General features: G+C 34.3%; 1 protein-coding gene across 13 annotated transcripts in view; it reads right to left on the bottom strand.

Annotated features, from left to right (window-relative positions):
• LOC123677093 (fat-like cadherin-related tumor suppressor homolog) overlaps positions 1-23,735 on the bottom strand; it is a 439,236-nt gene that overhangs the window by 69,868 nt on the left and 345,633 nt on the right. For all 13 annotated transcript variants that reach the window (XM_045613559.1, XM_045613562.1, XM_045613564.1 and 10 more), the window contains one exon: positions 197-258. In XM_045613559.1, coding sequence (XP_045469515.1) covers positions 197-258 — 62 coding nt within the window. The remainder of the gene's footprint in view (positions 1-196; positions 259-23,735) is intronic.

Raw genomic sequence — 23,735 nt, 5'->3', positions numbered from 1 at the left:
TGATTAAGCCTTAATTATGTAAGCAAATGCAAACGTAGATTAATAAAAAACATTTCCATTCTCTGTGGCGCTTAAGGGTGCAAAAAAAAGGCGAGGAATTGCGCGAATAAACAGACAACGCAGAAAGGGTGCCAGCGCCCCCATTTCCATATCCAACGGAACAAATAACTAGAGGGGATGAACCTCATGCACTCACCTCCAAAACATGCTCGTCCTGCGTTTCCCGATCCAGTCTTCTGGACGTAGTGGTAATGAGACCTGAAACAACGGTACCTAATTACTTTTATTGTGAGAGATAACGGGGTTCGATACGGCGGTAAAAAGCAATTAGCCGTAAAGAAGCTAACCGAACCTACGTATTAAGGCTGTAAAAGCCAGATACCACGAAGGCAGAGCAGCCCATGTGAGGGGCTGTGATGAAAAGGTTGGCAAGTCCTACATGTTTCTTTGCCAGAATTTTTTTCTGTGAACTCGAACATAACACATGTATAACCCTTTGATCGATCATTCCCTTTGTTTAAAATCTTGTAGGGTTATTCTTCTTTACTTCTTACTTTCTATCGTATTGTATGATTATTCACTTATTTTCAATAATTTACTAAAATTATTCGAGCCCTATAGAAGCGAAGGTACATCCTTCATTAAATTATATAACCTAAACTTATTATTAAAATAATCAAAATCTATAACATTCAATAAAGGAAATAACATTTCAATAAAAACAATATATCAGAAATCAAAATCAAAGATCAGTTGTATCTAATGAATTATAAAAGCAGTGACGACTCAAAATTCGAAAGTAAGAGACATTTGGACGAAATGACAAAGAAACCTGATCGTAAAACGAGGACTACAAACCTTAAAAACTGATACCCAAATAACTTGAGCTCCAATTTTGACTCAAATTGGTGCACAATTAAATAAATAAACGACCTCATCGCATGGAAAAATTCGTTCTGATGATTGCATATCAAGTTTTTTTCTTATTAATTCTATTAATATAACTAAATTATTCTATTAATATGACAGTCAGCCTAAAGTTATTACTGACACTTGAAGAATATGCGACCACAACATCCCATATGCAGCCTGAAGGGGTTCCTCTCAGATCAGTTCTGGATATACTCAACCATGTTCTAGTTGATTAAACTATAGAAAAGCCACCACCTAATAATGAGCGATTTTCAACACTACTTTAGCTGTGGTCGTCTTATTGGACAGGTATTCTCAAAGTATTGATCATAACCTGAATTTCAGTCAACTGGGTCTCAGTGAAGGTACTGGTGTACAGGAGCACTCAGGAACTCGAAGGCGAGCTGTATATGGTGCTGGTAGTGAAAACAACTCTTATTTGTGGCCACTCCTTGAGTTATCGATATAATGTAGGTTCTTAGTAGTAATCAGTTATATCAATGGTCTCAGGGAACATTGTACTAAACATTTCTAATTCAAGTTAATGTGTATCCTCCTAATTGGATTCCAGAAGCTTTTGATTTCATTTTTTCCAGAAAACAAGATGCTTTCACATTATCTAAATCTCTGTTATTCTCCTTCTCATGGAATACCCCAGGGGACTGATTTAGGTCCTTTGTTATTCCTTTTATATGTGAATGATATTGATGGCTTAATTTGTGAGTACCTCGTGAATATCCAATGCAATGAAAGAACTCGAACCACAAAAATAATAAAAAATGATTATCAATCAGATAAAATCATTTACAGAATATGATGTTACATTGATGGCATCAGACACAATAAAAATATAATATTTTGATGGCTAGCAGATAATTGTTTAATTCCGGATAAAATACCTCCCCGGGACTCGAACCCGCAACCTCCAAATTACTAGTCCGACGCTCTAACCAATCGAGCCACCGAGAAAGCTGCATTTCCATCCGCAGTCTATTAGCCATCAAATATTATACTATTACAATTCAATTCCAGACATCAATCAACATTTTCAATCAGAAACAATTAAGCTACCTAGTAATTTCAAAGAAATTTGACAGTTGGCCAGTGGAATGTATCATTTCTAGGCGATTATTACTCAATTTTATTAGTGAAAACCATATGTCAGAAAAAAAATGTTGAACCTCTATATAAAATTCGGAATGTTGAATCATTTCGATGAAACTAACTAACAAATTCCCAGAAGATTCCTAAAAGATTTATTGTGAGAAACGAAAGGTTATTAGGAATGTTAACGATGCATTGAATGCTGCAAAAAATTATCATTGGGTACTTATTGGTATAAAAAGAGTATCACTGCAAAAACAACAGCTCTAAATCCTTCATATCTTCCGGAAAATAAAAGGGTAGAATAGAGAAAAGAAGCAGACAGTAATTCTGAGTATTGCCCGAAGTCGCGGAGTGATTCGAACCCAAGTCATAATTTTACTTTACGGTGTTTTACTTTGCGAAAACAAACAGCTTATTTCTTTGAAACGTCCCTTGCGACATAATGAATAATGTGCTTTCCCGCCATCCGAAATCCCATCCACAGTTTGAATTACGTTCTTTCACAGTTCTCTGGGTTCTTTATGTAAGGTAAATGAGGAACTGGAATATCACAAAAAACAGAACCAACAAAGGGAACGTGATAGTTCGAGCGATATCAATCGTTTGGCAACGGACTGAATTCAGCACGAATCGAATTGAGTGAGTTATACAGGGGGGTCATAAAGAAATTGGAACTATTTCATCTATAGAATCTTGAGCCCAAAAGATGAAGATTTAACCGAAATAAACTACATGAAATGTGTCGTCAAATATAAATTATACTAATTGATACTGCAACATCCAGAAGGGGCTGTTTAAATTTATTAAATTTTTTTCGTTAAAACTTAGATAGTACAGTAAGTAGTATATGTTCGAAACTTAGAGAAAAAACGAAGGGTTTACAATTTTTTTCAAGAAATTTGTTAATAATGTATTCGTCCATCGCGATTATCTGTACACTCTCCAACACGTCTCAGCATTGATGCAATAAGATGGTTTATTTCTTCTTGAGGGATACTATCCCAAGCTACCTGAACTTCATTTTTCAGAGCCGCAAAAGCCCGTGGGAGCTGAGGTCAATTTCCAAGCCTTGTGCTTTTGATGTCCCAAACATGCTCTATGGGCGAAAGATCGGGGGATCTGGGCTGCCATGTCAAAAGATTCGCTTCGAACAGGTTTGAACTGACTCTGGTAACATGAGGTCGGGCATTATCCTGCTGAAATAGTGGATTCTCGAGCCGGTTAAGGTAAGGGAGAACATTAGGCTCCACTATTTCTTGAAGGAAACTCAGCGCTGTCATGTTACCTCGTATAGAGACTAAAGGTGACCTACTTGCATAAGCAATAACATCCCAAACCATAACGCCTACTGTCCGGTGTCAACCTTAAACTGAAGTTCACGTCTTTCTCCCCGATGTCGTCTAACCCTCATGTGCACACAAGGAGACTCGAGATTCATCAGAAAAAATCAGAGGTAACACAATATGGGGTCGACAATGCTGCAGTCCAAAAGACCTTACCCGGCGGTACCGTTCGGACAGTTATAGGATGGTCTTCTAATCACTCATCAGCCAAAGATTGATTTGTCGCAAATGGGTCTCTAATGGCCATAAGTCTTAGACGTCGATCTCGAACTTCATTTGTGCCCCTTCGGTATCCGGTGCCTACTCTTCTTCGATTTTGGGCATTATCAAACCACTCTTGACAACATCTCATAACAGTAGTTGAATTTCTGTTCGTACAGTTAGCAAATTCTCGAAATGACAACTCTGCCTCGCGTAGACCAATTATTCGAACTCTTTCAAAGTCATTTAGCTGGCGATAAATTCCGCGTACACGTGCTCTAGGCATTTTAACTAAACATCGACTTCGGATCTCCTCGAACAGCTGGTCTGTTGTAAAATTCAAAAAACTTGCACAAAAAGACTACAATATTTGAGTAAAAAATAGTTTAGATGAAGAAACCTTCACGATTTTTTTTCTCCAAATTCAATCTTTCACTCCTTCCTATACTATGTTTTTACAAAAAAAAAAAAATCAAATTTAAACAGCTTCTTTTGGGTGTTGCAGTTTCTTTGTCAGTTAGTATATATAAACACGAAAACTGCTTGAGTCTTCTTTTCATATTCAGCTGAAAATGTAGATCCTGCATGGTATATTAATTATCTTGATAAAGGTTATAAAATTTTTTTCACTATGTCAATGTTCCTAGTTAATAATCGATGTAAACTATGGCAAAGAAACAAGAATAATGCCACATCCATTGGCGGAGTTTTATGTTTTTCGGGCGAAAAACTTCTGATGCCATTGTGTATATTTGTGAGTTTGAAGTCAGCTGAAGCAGGACATTCATGCAAATTTAAGGAGAAAAACGTGAATGTAGTTACCATTCGCCATAATGTATCCACACAGAACGGAGGGTATGTGCATCCCGGATATTATACCCTTCCATCTCGGGTTTAATTAACTATTCTTTGAATTAAGAAGTGGATAATTCTCCCGTCACTTTCGTCAGCTGAAGCTTGAATGGACAACCTTCCAAAGATGTCTAATTGAATTGAAAATGAGCAATGGGATTAATCTGAATGTAAGATTGAATTAATTACTGCAGAGGAACTTTCGGAGAAGATTGAGGACGGACGTTGAGTTTTCTGGAAATATCCATAATATGATTTAGTAATTATGAATTTCTATGAACCATTCCGTTGTTTTAAATATCCAATAAATAGTTAAACAATAGGACATTTTGATCTCATCCACTTCAAAAGTTCACCATTATATCTCTTTATAGCTTGAGTGAAAATTCAAAAACATATGCACACTCACAAAAAAAGGTTTGTTTTTCTGTTTTTGAATAATATAAATTTATCCGAACTCATAATGAAAAGTCATCCTTTCATTCCAAAATTCCAAAAATATCGATAATTAGCGACTTTTATGCAATAAATGGAGAAAACCTCATATGAATTCATGGCCTAAAGCGTAAAACATAGCTTACTTATATTTGAACTGATCGCTGAAATGGTATAGACCCCTCTCAAGGTTTCAGACTGTTACAAAAATTACAGACGTTGTGACGAAATCATAGAGCGATCTAATAGGAGAACATAATAGCATAATAGACTTTTTGAGCGCTCGTTCTCCGAACAGATCGCTCAAAAAGTCTATTATGCAATTAATTATTGTTTGTTATACCTAATCCCCATAATATGGAAAGCATTGCATTTTTCTCCGATTCCGAGAATAAAAATGCAGATCCTTATCCTGAACAATTTGTCACAATCAAGAAAATAGCTCCAGTTAATTTATGTCATTTCGCTCGATAGACGGAAGAAATTTCACCTTCAACAGCCTTTTCTCCGGCAAACTCAAACGAATTAAGCTGTCGAACCAATTTGTAGGGCTCAAATATTCAAACTGTAAGAGTCACGATAAATTCAAGCTATTCAAACACAGATAAAATATTCTCTATGGAGAATTCGTGAATGTGAGTTGCAGCCTGGAAAAACTGTGCCATGTAATGGATCACGCTATCCTTGAATTACCATAATTGCCTTCAAAATACTTCACTCTAATATATTCCCAGCCATTCACTATCAGACCATATACCCAGCATGGAATGAAAAGATCGGATGTGAAAAAATTTCAGACGTTGAGGGAAAGAGTGCTATAGAAGAAGGTGAATAAAAACGCTTAAACAGGAATACGTACAGTCAATTCATTTTGGTGTCAACATAAATAGTTAGAAAACTTGGCTTGAAATAGCTTCAAATGCCACACTTAGTTACGTACCTGTGTCTAAATGAAATAGAGAACATTAAAAACAAATAAATTATGTATAATTTCCATAGATATGAAGGGAGATGCATATTTACAACGTACATTAGTTCGTTAAGAACTCTGAGAAATTATGCAGCAAAGGTTTGTAGTATATTGCTCGTACAAACAGGAGTTCCTAAATTGGAGGTAAATACCAAAATGACAGATTACTTGAATCATTCTTAGAAAAAATCCTATAAGCCCGCAAACGTTTTGTTTTCGAGGAACGGGATGTTCAAAATTTGATTTTCTTTTCATAGTTCCTTCCCTTCACAAGAAACTAAACTCGAATTTGACACAGATATTTCAATTATAAGTTTTCATCATTTGATATTCTAATTTTGAAAGCAAATCAACAGAATTATATTTTTTCTGGAATAATGTCCGCTTATTTCCTCCAGAACTTTTTTTGGTGAATCAATGATAGTTTAGAAAAATGTAATGAGAGACTTTGGTCCAGTACTACACTATTTGGTTTCTTGTAGTTTTGTCGTATCTGGTACCGATTTTGGGAAAAAAAATTACAGACACTTCTCTAGTAATCCTCAGGAAAACCCAAATTATTATGAAGATTCAATTAATCAGCTGTGATGAATTGATGAATTATAAGTGTAGTATTTATTCACCGAAACTGTTGCGAAGTTAAATACAAATTCCATAAACTGATATAACCATCTCAAAAATGTAGACCTACAGGAAACTCTCTGTATCTTGAAAACAAAACTTTAGCGAATCCATACAAATGGGAATTTTTCTTCTTAGATTTATTTAAGAAATCCCTCATTTTTATTTGTACCTCCAATTTAGGAACATCCGCTATGAGGGAACCCATACCCTGCGCATTCACCATTTTGCACGTATAGTTGTTTCTATTAAATTTTATATTTTGAAATACTATATGAAAACCAAATTTCTAGAAATTATACAATAGAAGGCCAATATAACCAGTGGAATTTTTTGAATGCCTTTTTTTATCCGATTTTTTATGAATATTGATGGTCATCCAGGTCGTCTTTTCTGAAAGTACTTCTTCTGCTGTTTCTGCTTGTCAGTTTTCTTATATTTCAGAACAATGTCTTTATTAGAAATTTGGTTTTTATATTCGATATATATTCGATAGTGAAATCAAGGATACAATCAAGTCCGATCTCCTTCTGATGTATTGTTTCCAGTAAAGAATATATCAAATCGTTCCGAAAAATTATTTTTAAATCACTGAAATACAATTTTTGTAATGTGAATAATTCCTAGCTCCTAGCTCTGATAGTTTTGGGAATGAGAATCTTTTGAGTTTTTTCAATATGACCATAATAACTGCTTTTACAACTTATCAGATATGCGGTTCAGTAAACTGAAAAACGACGAGCTTCGCGCATCTACTATGGTCCAACATATTCGAAATCTCTTGAATTTTTTTCTTATTTATTCAAGTATGCACAGATCCAAACTACAAAAATGGGATTGCAGACGTTCACAGCACAATTGCGGTTTCGGTTCAATTTTGAGCACACTACATAACCTCTATTATAACCTAACAAATTCATACTATAACAGATTCATAAAGAAGTACAGAACAGAATATAGCAAGATTCACAAACTGGTATATATTACATAATAAACTATAGTGTAAAGTTTTTGTTGAAGTAAGAGTTAATAAAGACAAATGTTGGGAGGATTATAATAGGGATGCGAGCTAATAAACGAACATAGTAACACAATAAAGCGGACAAATACTGGACACGAAATTAATCCTACACAATCGTATTCAACTTGTCGTTAATTCGCCAAAGCATCATCAATCATCCATTAGAGACGAGGATGTATTTATATTAATCTATTTCAACGTCATAATGCTCCTAGAAACACAAAATCCAAACACATAATTAATGGCTCGATCCTGCGGACGCTTCCTGGCATCATTTATTCCTGACGGTGATCCATATGAATTGCTCGTCATATTTGCACATTCCACTACAGTTACAGAGGGGGCGAGATTTTTCAAAAGAGAGTGTCTTTCAGTCGGGGGTACAAAGAGAATAAATAACTCCTACCCAGCGTGACTTCAAGCGTCCCATTCTAAACAAAGTTAATTTCAGTAACTCCTGATTTTGACCGAATATTCGGAAATATTAGTGGTGAAATAAAATGTTGAATAATTTCCTATGAGGTTTGCAATAGGAATGATACGAATTGAAATGGTTATACAGGATAGTCCAGATTTTAGTTCAATAACTTTGGCGTTAGATAGAACAATTTTTTTTATGATAAAAAGTTAATATGAACATATATTCCTAAAGTTAAATTTTGAAAAAAGGAGTCGAATTTCGTTGATCGAAATGACCCAAATGATTGGTCATTTTAAAAAATCAATATTTTCGAAACTTCAACAGCCTTGTACCCGAGGAACAATGAAACTCCGACCATTTGTTCATATAATTTTTTTTCAAACGACCTCACGAATAACCTTCCGCAATTTTGTACCATTAGGAAGCACCATGTATATTTAAGTAATACTCATGGCGTAAGTACATCTGAAATTTTGTAGTTTTCAAATGCGTTTTCACAATGTAAAATGTCTATCAATTGACATAATATCATTTGAAAGTTGACCAAGTTTCATATGTGAATTTTAATGGACGTAATTGGTTTCCAATTTTATTCACATTAAAAAACCAGCATGATCTAATTTTTTAGAGGTAATTTCTTGCTGATCCTATTTAGTATAACCTTGAAGGAGGTGTCAGTATTACTCATTTGCTGTCGATATTTGAGTTCTTGTGTTTTTCAAAAAAAAGCAAAACTATGCTATATAAGAAGTTGGATAAGAATCATTATGAATTGAAAGTTGGTATATGAAAAAAAGAATAATGATTTTCTGTTATAAATTCGCATGCAATTTTCAAATTCCATATTTCATGTATGACAAAATTATTTTGAAAATTTGCTAAATTCCTTTTTCATTTCTTAAAAAAGTTTTACTAAGAATGCAGGCACTAGCTTTGTTTCAGCAGATTTTGATCTGAAAGGGGAAAGAAGCAAAGAAATTAGAGTAATTAATTGAATATTTTCCTATTGCAATTAAACTCCCAATAGAGAATGTATATCTAAATTAGGTTTTTAAATGACCCACACTATTCTTTATTCTTCAGTTGTTACATTCCGTCTTAAATTTAGTCTCAATCTGCAATCTGCATCATCTGTTCGAACGGTGTTAGGTCCGGACTTCTCGCTGGCCACGAAAATGATCCAAAATAGAAATCAAATTTGGTCAACGTAGAAAAAATTGACGAGAAACGAAGTAAGGTGAGAAATCTTTTAAAAACCACAAGAACGCAAATATCCCGTGAAATGTTGCTTTTTGGTGATCACTAAATATGGCTCAAACGACATCAAGTGAGAGATACTTACACGTCCTCCAAGGTCCTCGTCTAATTTGAAAACACCCTGTATATCTCATAGGATTAAAATAATTCTTGTTCCTACTTATCAAAAATCTATTATCCAAATGCTTTCATCTTCTATTACCTTCCAGTATATTTACTGAAAATAATTTAATTCAAAAGCCGCCTACCTTCCTACCGATTTTCAACAAAATCTTCAGGCAAGCGTCTCTCTAATTCACTTACATCCATAGAAGTGACAACTTCTTCTCTCCGAATTTTCCATACTATTTGAGATAACTGATATTCTTTGGGATGCGACGACGCCAAAGTAGATTTCTATATTCCCAAAGGGAAGCTGAAACGTTTCTAGAATCAGCTGGTTTATTTTCGTTTATTTGTTGCACGCTTTATTCTGCGGCAGACTTTGTGGACTGTAAAAAGCCGGGCTTCGATCTCTTGTCCTTTGGCAGTTATAAAAAGTTGGGTAATAAGATAAAAAAAGGCAAGGCGTAACTTCGTTTACTGCTTCTAACGTTCTGGAGGGGCTTGAAGGACAAAAAGTTGGATGATTGTTGTGTGTTCAACACCGGCCTAAGAGTAAGACTTTTTTGTCGTTTACAATCTTGTTGACTTTTGCAATTCGGGACAGGTCGAAGAATATATTCTCTAGATTATTCCGATTCTATCTTTGTGTTCTCGGTAATGGGGGGATAAAACTTTGTTGGAAAAATTATCCGGTTGAAATATTTGAAATTGGATTTGAAATGAGTTTCTCGAATTTATTTCTCGGAACTTCCGACTGTCATCTTGATTTATATACTATCAAAATCGAACGGATGAGGAAATATTTGCGAATATTACTTGGTATAACTTTATAATCGTTCAAGGGAAACTTTTCTAACCTTACTGCAATTTTTGGTTATGTTTTTATACGTCATTTCGTGTATTGTTACCACAATTAAAAAGTTTTAATTGGCAATTTTTCCTTAGAGATATTTGTTGATATTTATATTTATCCATCAATATAAACATACAAAAACGAACTTTATACAATGGTTTATTATTAAGTCGGAGAATAATCCAAATCCAATGATTACTCAATAAAACCGATGAAAAAAGTATTCAACTTATTGCGAATCGAATCTGCGGCTGCTCAAGCACTATATGACTAGTGTTTTAAAATTTGAGAAAGAAATGGTCATATATTCAGAAAAGATTATTGATTATTATTATGAAGGAACTATTGAAATAAGGGCTTTGCTGTGAAAACTATTGTCTTAAGTACAATCATGACAAAATTGGAACTTTATGATTGTTCGTAGTCAATTTCTGTGTGTACAATTTTTCCATAATGTGATTCCTGGATTTCTGTTTTCAAAATTTTTTGAATGTATTCTCAAGCTGTGAGATTATGTGTGATATAATAAGTGTTTTTCATCCAGAGGCGGACCCAATAAATAACATGTGAAAACTCCAGATGTCTAAATCATAAACAAATAGGATCATATTCCAAATATAACTTACACCTAACGTCATTACGGTAAAGGTTAGAAAAAATTCAATATTCAATATTTTCTAGTTACTCGAAACTTCAGTGAGCAGTGTACAGAGAAGATATTTATAGGATTGTTCCTTACATTCCTCCCCTATTCCTTAAGGAAATTCAATATCAAAATAAATTGGTCTATTTTGTTCGAAAAGAAGAAAAAAGTGCATTTGTATACCATGCTGTTTCTCGAATATATGCTGGTAACATGTAGATGAAAAATATGATTATTTGTTTGCTCTCGGCGCAAATTTTGTCGACGTACGTAAATAATGGTAATAATATTTCGAGATTCAGAATGCGACAGAAAATGGGCTATTCAAAACTCACAATTGTGAATTAACTTCGTACGTTCGATAAAGTTCCCTTCATAAGAATATCGAAGAAAAAAAGAGGTTATACTAAAAAAATATATTCAACAAAGTGATCTCCAACATCAACAAGGTTTTTGGAATATTGAATTGTTACTTTAAGATCTGTATATGAAGTACTGGGAACAAAAATGATTTCATTCAACTCATAGGAAGGATCTTGACTTCTTTCTATGAAGATAAACACTAGAACTAATGATAACTACCCATAAAAATTATCAGGTGTATGCCTATGATTATAATAATAATAATAATTAATTTAGCGAAAAAGCTATTAAAAAAATTTTGAAAAAGGGATTGAAATTGACCTAAAAAAATAGTGAAATCTGGGCGTATATCTACATTGACAAGAAAATAATCATTCTGATAATTAAAAAAATGTAGGTATTCAGTTAAAAATAACAGAATCGTATGGATGCTCAACAGTCAGGTAAAAACACATAACGATCGAATATCGAATAATCATGGATATAATCATTACTGATGTAATATGTAGTAGTATTACAATATTCTTCTTGAATTTTCTATGATCTTGATTATGTTATCAAGTTCGAATTTTGCAAGTAGCTTGAAATTATTATTTCTTAGAAATGCCCAAAATCTTAACTCAAAAATATAAACGGAATACTTCAAATAATTGGAGAATATAAAATCATTATTCAAATAATACAAACGAAACGCTAAAACGATAAACAATTTCTATTTCGACATTCCGACTAAACTTTCACACTTCTAAGATGAAATACTGATGCCAGTAGACTTTTATTGAAACAATAGCTGCACAGATTTCCCTAACACTCCTCATAAGCTCCAACTGTCTTCTTTAATAGAAATCCAATCCCCACATCTGTGCATGTTCCTTCACTAACCCACAATTTCTCCAACGGAGTTCTGTATATAAAATCCCTCTCGACGTAGCTACGCCTTTCATAATGACTTGGGTAGAATGTTTTTCGAAGGGCTTACACCTAAATTACATCAGAGTAACTCAGCTTTTAATATTTCGAATGAGATTTGGGAGGCAGGGACATCCAATTGAAGGTATGCGTTTTAGAAAATCAATTTCAAGCCTCATGCAATTGAAGGAATGCATACATAGAATTTCAAGTATTGTATAATGTATTAATAATGGTGTCAGAATCATAAAAAATTCAATTAGAATATCGGAAAATTGAACGCTGACTTAAAGTCAGCAGCTCATTTTTTACATTCATAAATTTCACCCTTAGAGACCACATAACTCTTCACTCAATAAATCCTAGGTGTTGCGTCAAGTGAATTTCACGCAAATTTTACGGGAAGTTGAAAATCAATTTCAAGCCTCATGCAATTGAAGGAATGCATACATAGAATTTCAAGTATTGTATAATGTATTAATAATGGTGTCAGAATCATAAAAAATTCAATTAGAATATCGGAAAATTGAACGCTGACGTAAAGTCAGCAGCTCATTTTTTACATTCATAAATTTCACCCTTAGAGACCACATAACTCTTCACTCAATAAATCCTAGGTGTTGCGTCAAGTGAATTTCACGCAAACTTTACGGGAAGTTGAATAAACCATCCCCAGCAATTACAGCGAGGGCTAAAAATAGAACAGGAACATTCTTGGCGCCACATTGGCGCAACATATGGTCATCCTGAAGTCACATCTAAGGGCAAGGAACGAAGACGTGGACCAATCAGGGATTTGGATTGCGCTTTGGTATGCAAAATCCAAAGCGATGCTTAACATCACCAGGAAATCGGGGTACAATACCAGTACGCTCGTAGCTGTTACCTTGTAAACACATAACTTGTACACCAAATTCAATATATCAGTTAGGAAATCCGGTGTTTGATTATCCCAATTTAATAGAATTACAGTTGATCGATTCAACCAAAAACACTAGGTCTGATTCAGAAAAAACAATTTTTCTCAAAAATTAGGTTTTATTCGTCAACATGTTCACCTTCTAAAACGATTCACGTACTCAATACTTCTCTACCTTTCCGATAAAAAGATTCGTCTTTGCTTTCGAAATGGGTTTAAACTTGACCCTCACTTCTTCATTACAACCAAATTTATTTCCCTGAAGCTTTCGAAGTCCGCAAACAGACAGTAATCACTAAGGGCCAGATCTGGAGAATGAGCTGAAAGGTCAGTGGAAAGCGCAATTCTTTCAATTTGACCATTGTTTAAATCGATTTGTGAAAAGAAGTATTGTCTAGGTAGAAGCAAATTTTTTTTAGTATTTGAAAATTTTCTTCATAATCCACATCTGTGCACGTTTCTTCAGTTATATAATATTCACTGTTGATGGTTTTATCTTTGCTAAGATAGTCACCTGAAAACCTACTTTGAATGACATCGTATGATATATCGTTGAATTCAGCGTTAAAAGTTATTTCGAAAAATGTCATAAAATATGCAGGTCCGTATTGAAAAAAATGAGGTTGAGGGTGGCCCAGAGAGTACGAAACGTTGGATACGAAATCTGATTATGTCAAATTGAGGATAATTTACTGTCGAATAAAAAATTCCTGTAACATTTTTTGATGGTATTTGAAATGAAGTGGGAAAAAAAGAAAAATCAAAATGACATAATTTACTCTTCTTATGATATCTCGAAAACCGGCCCTGATAATCACGATTTGTTTGAACTGCTTGATAATGCTTCTATGCATGCAACTTTTTCTCCATTTGACCGACCTTCCAACTCTCATGGTTTAAAAGTTACCAATGCAATCCCATTAAAAAAGTGGCCACCCTGTATATTTCATCCACAGTCCGCAAAAATACTGTTTATTTCGAATAAACAACTTCATTTTCCAATCGTTAAAAATCATTTCGTGGACTTTTTTGATGCTTTCGGAAAAATCTGCCAAATTCCGGCGACCAGAGCATCGTCCAGGTTTTTTGACCACGTTTAAAGTCAGCAAACAACTTTTCAACCATTGGTGTCAATGGATCAGATTCTGAATAACACAATATTACGCCATAGTTTTGCTTGCACGGTATACTTTCTCACTAAAAAAGGAGTATTTTATCAATACATGACACTCATTACCATCCATTTTCCTAAAAACAACAAATGTAGATTCACTTAAATCTTAGTAGCTCAACTCACACTCAACTCTATTAAATTAGGCACGAATCTTGTTCAGATCAGTCCAACATACATGTGAACCTATATATAGAATAGATAAGGCAATAATGTAATGTGCAACTCGATATAACTATTGAATTGTACTGTCCACTTATAGAGTATATCGTTTCAATTAATTCGATAATTTAAAAAAAAAACTAATTTTTCTTTAGTTGTATCCTGTAAATAGTGGATCACACACATCTTTTGAAGCTTGGTACTAACGAGAAAAAAAAGATGGAGACGCCATCTGTGCGCCAGACCTGGAACTTATCGAGTGTTGTGTTTGATGCCTATTCACGGTTATCTGGTCTAAAAGCGTTCAATTGGCACATGAATGAACGAGCGCTCAAAAGCTCCCTACTTCACGCAGTGCTTCTCTCATATTCAAGGTTCAAGGTTTTCAAGGGGTAAGGTAATTACCTAACCCCCTAACAATAATATGCTGTTCGTGTTGAGTGAATTCCCGAAATAATTAACGGACAAAATGAACAGGAATCCGGAGGAAGCTTGTGATTGTGCTGACAGAAAGCTAAACATTGTTTAGACCACGTTTCATCCAACCTTTTCATCGGCTGAAGTTGGGCCGGAATTATATAAAGTCAACATTTACAATTGTTTCCGCGAGATTTGAGAGCAAACTGTGGTGGATTTATTTTGATGCTTTCCGAAAGGTCTTATGTTAATTGAATGTTGTAGTTTCATCAAATCAAGTTGAACAATCTGAACGGATGTAGTAGTTCAGTTGTTGATTAATTATATTCAATATAAATATCAAAAAATTGACAACATTGTGTTCTTTTCCTTCGTAATAATATATCTTTAGTATATATTTGGTTTATTCTTGTTTATTATATCCAATAATAAACCTGTGAAATCGGTTAAAAAAAATTACCCCACTGAGGTATTTTCATTTTTCCAGATTTCTCTTTGGTGAAAAGACACAGGTTGCTGAAGTTCTAAAAAAACACTATTTTTCCTTTGCAGTTTTTATATGCTCATTTAGAATTAAATGAATATTAGTGTAAATTTAGAGATGATCGGAGTTATTGTTACGATGAAAATACCCAATCATTTCAAAAGAATGAAGTATTTTTGATTGTTCAATAAACCGTTTTCGAGAGAAACAGAAATTCTAATCATCGAAATTTGGCCTCAGAATTGGAAAAAATTGTAGTTCGAGAAAATTTTTGAAGAATTTACACTTGAGACATCCAGTTTGGGACGCACCTGATTGAAATTTTTATAGAAGTAGAAAATAAGGCACCTTAGTAACAAAAGTATTACTAAATATCATAATTCTTCTGGGTTTTTCGGAAGAGAACATTTTTGTATAATTTTAAGAAAAAATCCTGTAAATATGGGACCGCAGATATAGTGTGTTCTTGTACTCCTACTTTTTTGTGATGATTTTACTAGCTTATCGAAATCTTCACTGCTACACATTGAGTATATAAGTACGAAAACTAATAATTCATTTATTCATCACAACTTACTGACTATTACTTCATAATAATTTGGATGTTACTGAGGATTTCTAGAGAATTGTATGAATTTTTTTCTCGAAATTAGTAGCAAATTCGATAAAACTATAAGACACCAAAAAGTGTAGTAGTACTGCATCAAAGTTTCATTTTATATTTTTCTAAACTACCAGTCCACTCAAAAAAAGTTCTAGTGGAAAAATTTCACCCTGTAGATTTTCATTTAAAATTCGCATATCACATGATGAATACCTTAAATTGGAATACCTAAGCCAAATTCAAGTCGTATATCTTGAGAAGGGAAGGTGCTAAGAGAAAAACTAAGAAAAAAAAACAAACTTTATCTCCCTGTAACTCGAAAACGAAGCTTTTATGGACTTAACTTCAATTTCCATTTGCAGGGAATGTAGGAACTCTCCCCAATATTTTTGATCGTAGAATACGTTGCTGAATAAATGATCAGTATTTCCGGGTCACCTTGATAATTAATCCACGGTTTTTTATGCATATTTTAAAATCATTTAAAAATGCATGCTGTACAATATTATTTGAAATAACAAAGGTCACAAGGAAGCATTGAAATGAATAAAATATAATCAATAAAAATTACATATCCATAAAATATATTGCAACACCAAAAATTACTTTGAAAGCAAAGCTTTCAGGCAACGACAAAATAGAAATTTCGTTATCCAAATTTCCCGGAATTATCGGTAAATATCCGGATTTTTCCATTTCCGGGTCCATTTCACACAGAATCCGTTGGAACTGACCCCGGCAACGAGCAAGTTTGGTCGAAACGTTAGATTTCTTTTACGAGGACATAAATATATTTGTCAGATATTGCTGCAGTCTGATTACCCTGATGCGTCTCCGTTTTATTGGACAACTGGATGGACCATTAGAGACTTTTATTACCCAGTAGCGCAGTAGTAATAGCTCTTTAGGGCGTGAAATATGGTGGAATTTTGAATGTGGAATTTATCGGGGGATACTTCTTGGTGGCCAACGCATTGTTCAATTCGGAGGTTTCTATAAATTTATGGAGGGGATATTTCTTGCAACCATAGCCCAAGATGGGGATCAGATATTTTGATAGAGGATGGTCGTATGAAGAGAAATTACACCATTGGAATATAATATTTCTTTTTTTCATTTATTTTGTGAAAATATTTCCTTCATTTATTTATTCGATGATTTATTTCTTTCATTCAATACTTTATTCTATTCATTTATCCATCATTTTATTCATTCATTGTATTAATTTAACATGAACGAATACAGGCTTTGAACCCAGAAACAATACAGGCAAATGGAGCCTTACTATACCCTGCACACAAATAACCACTACAGAAAAACATAAGTGAAAAAATGAACGTAAAAAATCAACATTGCTTAATAACTATTCTATTGACAACGGATCGGAAATTTTTTGAGCCTTCATAAGGCTAAAAGCAACTGTTAATAAAATTGGTAAAATTGAATTATAATAACAATAATTGTTAGGGAAATATAAAATTAAACAGAATTCACTGAAAATTTTAAAAAAGTCGATTGAATATTATAATCAATCATCATGAAAACAAAATTAATATAATATTTGACCTTATAAATTTGAAAAATTTGGAAAATCAGATCAGGGTTAAAGTAGTGAAAATCAAGTATGTTGATGTCTCCAAAAGATACAGCGCACTTAATATAACTCATCTTGAACACTAATACAAATCATTCCAGAAAAATATTTATTTTATTAAAATATGAATAGCTGAGGAGCAACGGTTAACGCTTTTGCTCTGGATATAATAGGACCAAGAAAGACAACTCTTCTGTCTGCCATTGGGTGAAGAATCAACATTGTGGACTTAAAGATGACATATAATGTAATAAGAATTCCTAACTCGTAAAAGTTTCTTGAAAATCCTCCAGCTTCTTTGGATAGTGCAATATCAAGGCCTGGTGCATTCGGGGAGAAAGACGTGAACCTCAGTTTGATGTTGAGTATCATGTACACCGGACAGTAGACGTTATGGTATGGGGGTGCTTTATTTGAAGTAACATGACAGCACTGCGTTACCTTCAAGAAATAGTGGTCCATACGTTCTCCCTTACCTTAACCGGCTCGAGAATTCAATATTTCAGCAAGATAATGCCCGACTTCATATTGCCAGAGTTAGTTTAAACTTTTTCGAATTCAATCAGCTCCTTCTGGGTGTTGCAGTTTCTTTGTCAGTTAGTATACATGAATTGAATTGAATTATAATGTTTTTTTCATTTAATTTCGAATAAATCGCTCATTTCAAAACTCCAGCAAATTTCGTTTCAGCTTTCGGAAACATTCTTTTCGAGATCCACTTCATCCCGATTCTCTTGATACATGACCCGATCAGATTGTGTTGATCTTGAATTATCAAAACTCCAGCAAATTTCGTTTTAGCTATCGGAAACATTCTTTTCGAGATCCACTTCATCCCGATTCTCTTGATACATGACCCGATCAGATTGTGTTGGTCTTGAATTATTATCCTATTCATAATTAAAGGTCTGAATTTAAATGAAACCCCACACAAGTTCAACACAACTATCCGCACTGCCGTTGCCCCAGGTCCGTTACATGCAGCTCTTAAGAATTACTCGGCCAGCTTGATTGAAAGTGGAGATACGGAAAGACGATTCGTGCAATAACAGTAAATTTCAACTGTAATTACGAGTGAGCGAAAAATCTCATCGAGAGAGGAAGGATGCAAGGAGTTATTGTCTGAATTTCATTTGCGTTGATATCGAAAAGTGTAGTGAAATAGTATATGCTAAAACAAGTTTTCAGAACGGGATCCTATTCCAACACGAATGCGAAATTCTAAAACGAGCGACGAAAGAGCGAGTTTTCGAACGTATGAGGGTTGGAACTGCCGTCTGCAACGAGTATTAGACGATATTTTCTCTATTCCAGTCAAGTTCTGTGAAATATTTCGGAAATTCGATGAAAAATTCAAAATTCATAGTGACTTTTGTATTGTATCTTGGCAGTTGGTGTGATTGTTACGTAAATTGACAGATTACGGAATTCGAATTTGAATCGTACGTTTCGAATTTCCGAAAATGTACTCATTCATTTTCAATATAAAAATGAAAGTATTGGATATTTGGGTTTATAAATACAGAGTATTCACTAATACACAGATGATGATTTTAATCGTTCATTCTCAAACTCAAGTCTCACTCTATCTCTAAGCAAGTTCAGTTCAGAAGGCTGAACAGCAGGGAGCTCAACCCAGAAGGGAACTCAACCCAGTTCAGCTGTCAGAACGGAAGGGAGCTCAACCCAGAAGGGAGCTCAACCCAGATCAGCTGCCTGAACGGAAGGGAGCTCAACCCAGAAGGGAGCTCAACCCAGTTCAGACGTCAGAACGGAAGGGCCTAACAGAAGGACTTAAACACTCAGGTTATGTCCCTGACGTTTGCTCTCGATCATCGAAGATCTATTCTTGTTTTCTCTCTAGATGGCCCTCGATATCCTCGCCACGCGCAGACTCGCAGCGCCACCGTACGACATGAAGTAAAACTTCAAGTGTAGGGTTGGTTGTCCCTCTCGTAATTTGTTCGGATGAAATAATATTCTTACAGAAAGCCCTTATTGGAATCCATTAATAATTTGTGACTCCTGGATCCACTACTGTAACTAAAATTTTCATCCTAAAGCTAGTTATCAATCATTTTTACGTTTCTATAAATTCATTAATCTATCAAGTCGGATAGTGCACACCAAGCTTTGCAGAGGAGTAATCTTTCGAAGGATCTCCCTCATTGAATTACAGCACAAGCGCGTTTTAAAAATATGAACATCGATCTAACAATAAACGTACGTTGAACATTTTTCCCGATCGAAATGAATGGGAAGTCGTCTGGTAACTCTTTCATTAAGCCATTAGCCAGGAAAAATAACAGCGGGCATACTTCACTATCCATAACGGTAATGGTGAGAGCATGACGATAAAACCTATCATAAGCAGTGATCTATTAGTTCGTCAGAACAGGCAGTTAGCAGATTATCTTCGAATTGTGAGGTGGATCGTGTGCCAATCTTATTAATGAAGTAGGAGCTTGCACTTACGATCGAAAAAATCCAGTTTCCAAATAGTTTAATGTCATTCTTGTGCTCCTCTCCATATTGGATAATTTGCAATTAACTTAGTAACTAGCAGAATGAAATTCTGAATTTGGTAAGTAGTCCAGTAGACAAATACAAAAAAGGTGGGTCTGCTGGAAAAAATTCCGAAAACTTCTACAGGTAGTTCGGGAGTGTTGTGGGATGACCGTCAAGTTATCCAACACGAGGACTCTGTGCTTACTTGAGGGCGGCCGAAGAACCTCAACATTTCCGGGATTTTTTCAGTTTTTTGCTCATAACCTCTAAACCAAGTAGTTTTCGACTGAAACGTTCATTTTTAAAATAGTAGATCGTAAAATTCTCTACAATTTTGAATTCAAAAACTTTCTCCTAAACGTTATATCAATTGAGATATAGTCGATCAAATTTATAGTCCAGTAGTCAAAGCAAAAAAAGTGGGGTCTGCTGGAAAAATTCCGAACTTGATGAAACTTCTACAGATTGTTCGGGGGTGTTGTGGGATGATTTTGTCGACTTATCCAACACGAGGACCCTGTGCTAATTTGTGTAGGGCCGAAGAACCCCAACATTTTCGGACTTTTTTCGGTTATATACAATCATTGTTTTCAATTAATTCTGGTTATTATTCATTGATTTTACTCAGTTGATCTGATTATTAAGGTTCAAAATAATTATGGGTTGATAGGAATTTTAAGTAAGGTGATAACATGCCACGATAACATTGAAATATCTACTCTTCACATAAACATAGACTTTCATTCAAAGCTACCTCCCCCCTCGTCTTCTCTATGTTCAATATGTCGATATTGATGAGTAATTTCTATAATTACCATAGAACGTCTTGTAATTGTTAGTTAGAGGGTCAAACCTTTGTTTTTGCCAATTTTTGACATTTTGAGAAAATTCCTCTAATGTTGATTGGCTGTATCTCGGTTGATATGAGGTTTAGAAAAAAGTTTCGGGAAACAAAATTATAAGGAATTCTATTATCTACAAATTTGAAATGAAGCATTTTGGTCGAAAACTGATTAAGTTGAAAGTTATGAGCAAAAAACTGAAAAAAGTCCTAAAATATTGAGGTTCTTCGGCCCTCCTCAAGTTAGCACAGAGTCCTTGTGTTGGATAACTTGACGGAGTCATCATGCCACAGCACCCCCGAAAACCTTGAGAAATTTCATTAAAATCGGAATTTTTTCCAGGTAAAAATGTATTTATCAACTGGACTGAAGATCTAAATACTGAATTATTAGATTCATTTATTGGTCTCTATAAAAAAAAATACTTCAGAAATAAACGCATGTTTTTTAGATAACCCCTAGATCTCAACATGTAATATGCGTATCATAAGATACAGAACTCAAACTAATCTTAAAAACTACTCAGAGTTTATCCTTGCTTTGGTCACTAAAAGATTTATATCAACCTTGAAAAGTCAAGAAAATTTTTAAAGATTACCTTCACGAAGGCGAATTCGTTCCTGAAATATAATCACGAGTATTTCAAAATCATTATTTTGATTTCAGTAATGAACTGCAGAATATTAAGTTATAATATCACAAGAGCATAGACAATATTCGATTGTGATGAATAAATTTGAATTTGAATTTGAACTTAACTATAACTAAAGCACTGCATTTTGATAATTCAATGACATTTCACTTAGCTTGACTAACTTGACTTGACTTGATTTTTTGGCGAACGCCCAAGAATGTTACTACGGAAATGATCCCAATGTGGCAAGAGGCGAAACACCAAAACGATTACACCACGTCATCAAGGGTATATCCACTTATCAATACGCCTTTGATTTTGAATTTTTTTGCAAGTAAACCTCAAGCAATAAACATAGATGAAGGACAACAAAATATAATAAATTTATTATTATTTATTATTATATTATATTGCTCCAGCTATTAACATTGAATTCTTTTTCAACATTTGACAATGAGAAGATAAAAGCACCAGGTGAGATTTCATCTAAAGCGTAATCAGCCCCAACTTGAAGAAAACTACCTATCTCATCCATTATCAACCCTAAAACACAAGCTGAACGAACAAGAATTGAATAATATACCACCGAAAGGGCGTATTGTTCGTTTCTGAGGCCCAAATTAGAAGACACGTGGATCTAACCGTGGATCTTTTGTTCTCTTTCATTTCAGCACAGCAGAATCGATATGTAATAAATTAGGTCTGGCACTAGGTTGGATTTGAGCTTCCCGAGCATATATGGTCTTCTCCCTGCAGGTGATGAAGCGATTCGGTTCATCGAATGAGATTTAGAGTTACATCCTGATCCATCATATTTTTCGATTGAGTTCGACAACGGATATTCAGTGCAGAAGGAAATTGAAGTTTTTATTATAGAATACAGACAGTGGATGTGGGGATATAATCATGGATATTGTGAATATCGTATACAGTGCTGACAATCATACGTCTTGATACTCGTATTATACATTACCAGGAAAAGAGATGAAATCGTATTAGTTAAATAAATATATAGTAGATGTTGTCAGTTAATAAATTCCCTTCCCAACATAGCTTTGAACTGGAACTTGAAAGGGGACTACATGTAAGCGTTTGCAGATTATCAGAATTCAGAGTAATTATTGTAGGAAATGAGGGAGATTTAATCTCATATTGCTAATTAGCGATGCTTCTACGGTGACGTCATGTTCGGAATTCGAAAATGTTGATCACTGTTTTATTCGAGGATAGCTATTTGAAAATTTGAAATAATAATTAGCCATAGAACTTTGAATTGAAAATTTTTATTCTGAAAAATCACCAACAAAAAAACCAATTAAATATGACAAATACCCAAAACTATTTCAACTGATTTTGCTGATTAATCTTTCTAGACACATTTATATATGAACACCAAACATTATTCAATAGGGTTCACTTTCATATTTGATGAGTTCATTCGGGGCATTCAGGGTCTGCAATGAGAATCTCATGTGAATTAATTTATTTGAGTAAAGAAGAAAGAAAGGAAAACTGTACATTTTAAACTAGAGTTTATTATTTCCTCTTCCAAAGTAATACTCCTGGAAATAAAATATTGAAATATCGACAAATAAGTATTATATTTGAAATAACCCTAACAAAACATGTTTTCAATTCTATAATAGGGTTGTGTTTCGAGTACCGAGAAATTAATTTTTAAAATTTCGTTTCCCTTTCGTTTTTCCTTTCAAAATTAATGGATCGTGGTCTCAAGCTAAGAGAATCAATGCGATACTGCCAATTATCTCTGTACTGAGCATCATGTTGAAAGCTCTCTCAGCTTTCGATAAAAGCTCTGATTGAAAATATCAGGTAGGTTACATTTTTTTTAACCAGGGGTTTAATATTGAAAATAATGGCTGGGTTTAGCGCAAAGAGCAGTTGCAAACCTGATCCCTAAGCGCTCACAGATCCTAAAGTGATCAAAGGGCGGGTTTTTATTTTTTGTAGTTTTAGATAATTAACAGGCCAACAGAAAAGTCTCCGGTCTATCATAGTAAAACACATTTTTTTGGCGAAATTCGATTTTATTATTCAACATAGTTGCTAACGAGGTTGGTACAGGGATTATAGCGACCTTCCAACTTTTCGATAATATTTTTGTCTTTCGCTTCAAAATAAGCCTCAGTTCCGGCGATTACTACTTCATTGGCGCTAAATTTCTTTTCAGCGAGCATTCTTCTGAGGTCTGAGAACAGAAAAAGTCGCATGGGGCCAGATCTGGCGAATACGGTGAATGCAGAAGCAATTCATGCAATTTTGCCATTGTTTTCATTGATTTGTGTCTTGATGAAACAGCATCCTTTTATCTTCAAATGGGACCGTTTTTAACTATTTCATCCTTTGAACGATTCAATAACGCTTTA

Source organism: Harmonia axyridis, chromosome 3 (genome assembly GCF_914767665.1).
Source record: "Harmonia axyridis chromosome 3, icHarAxyr1.1, whole genome shotgun sequence".
Classification (NCBI taxonomy): domain Eukaryota; kingdom Metazoa; phylum Arthropoda; class Insecta; order Coleoptera; family Coccinellidae; genus Harmonia; species Harmonia axyridis.
This window is presented reverse-complemented; position numbering and strand designations above follow the sequence as displayed.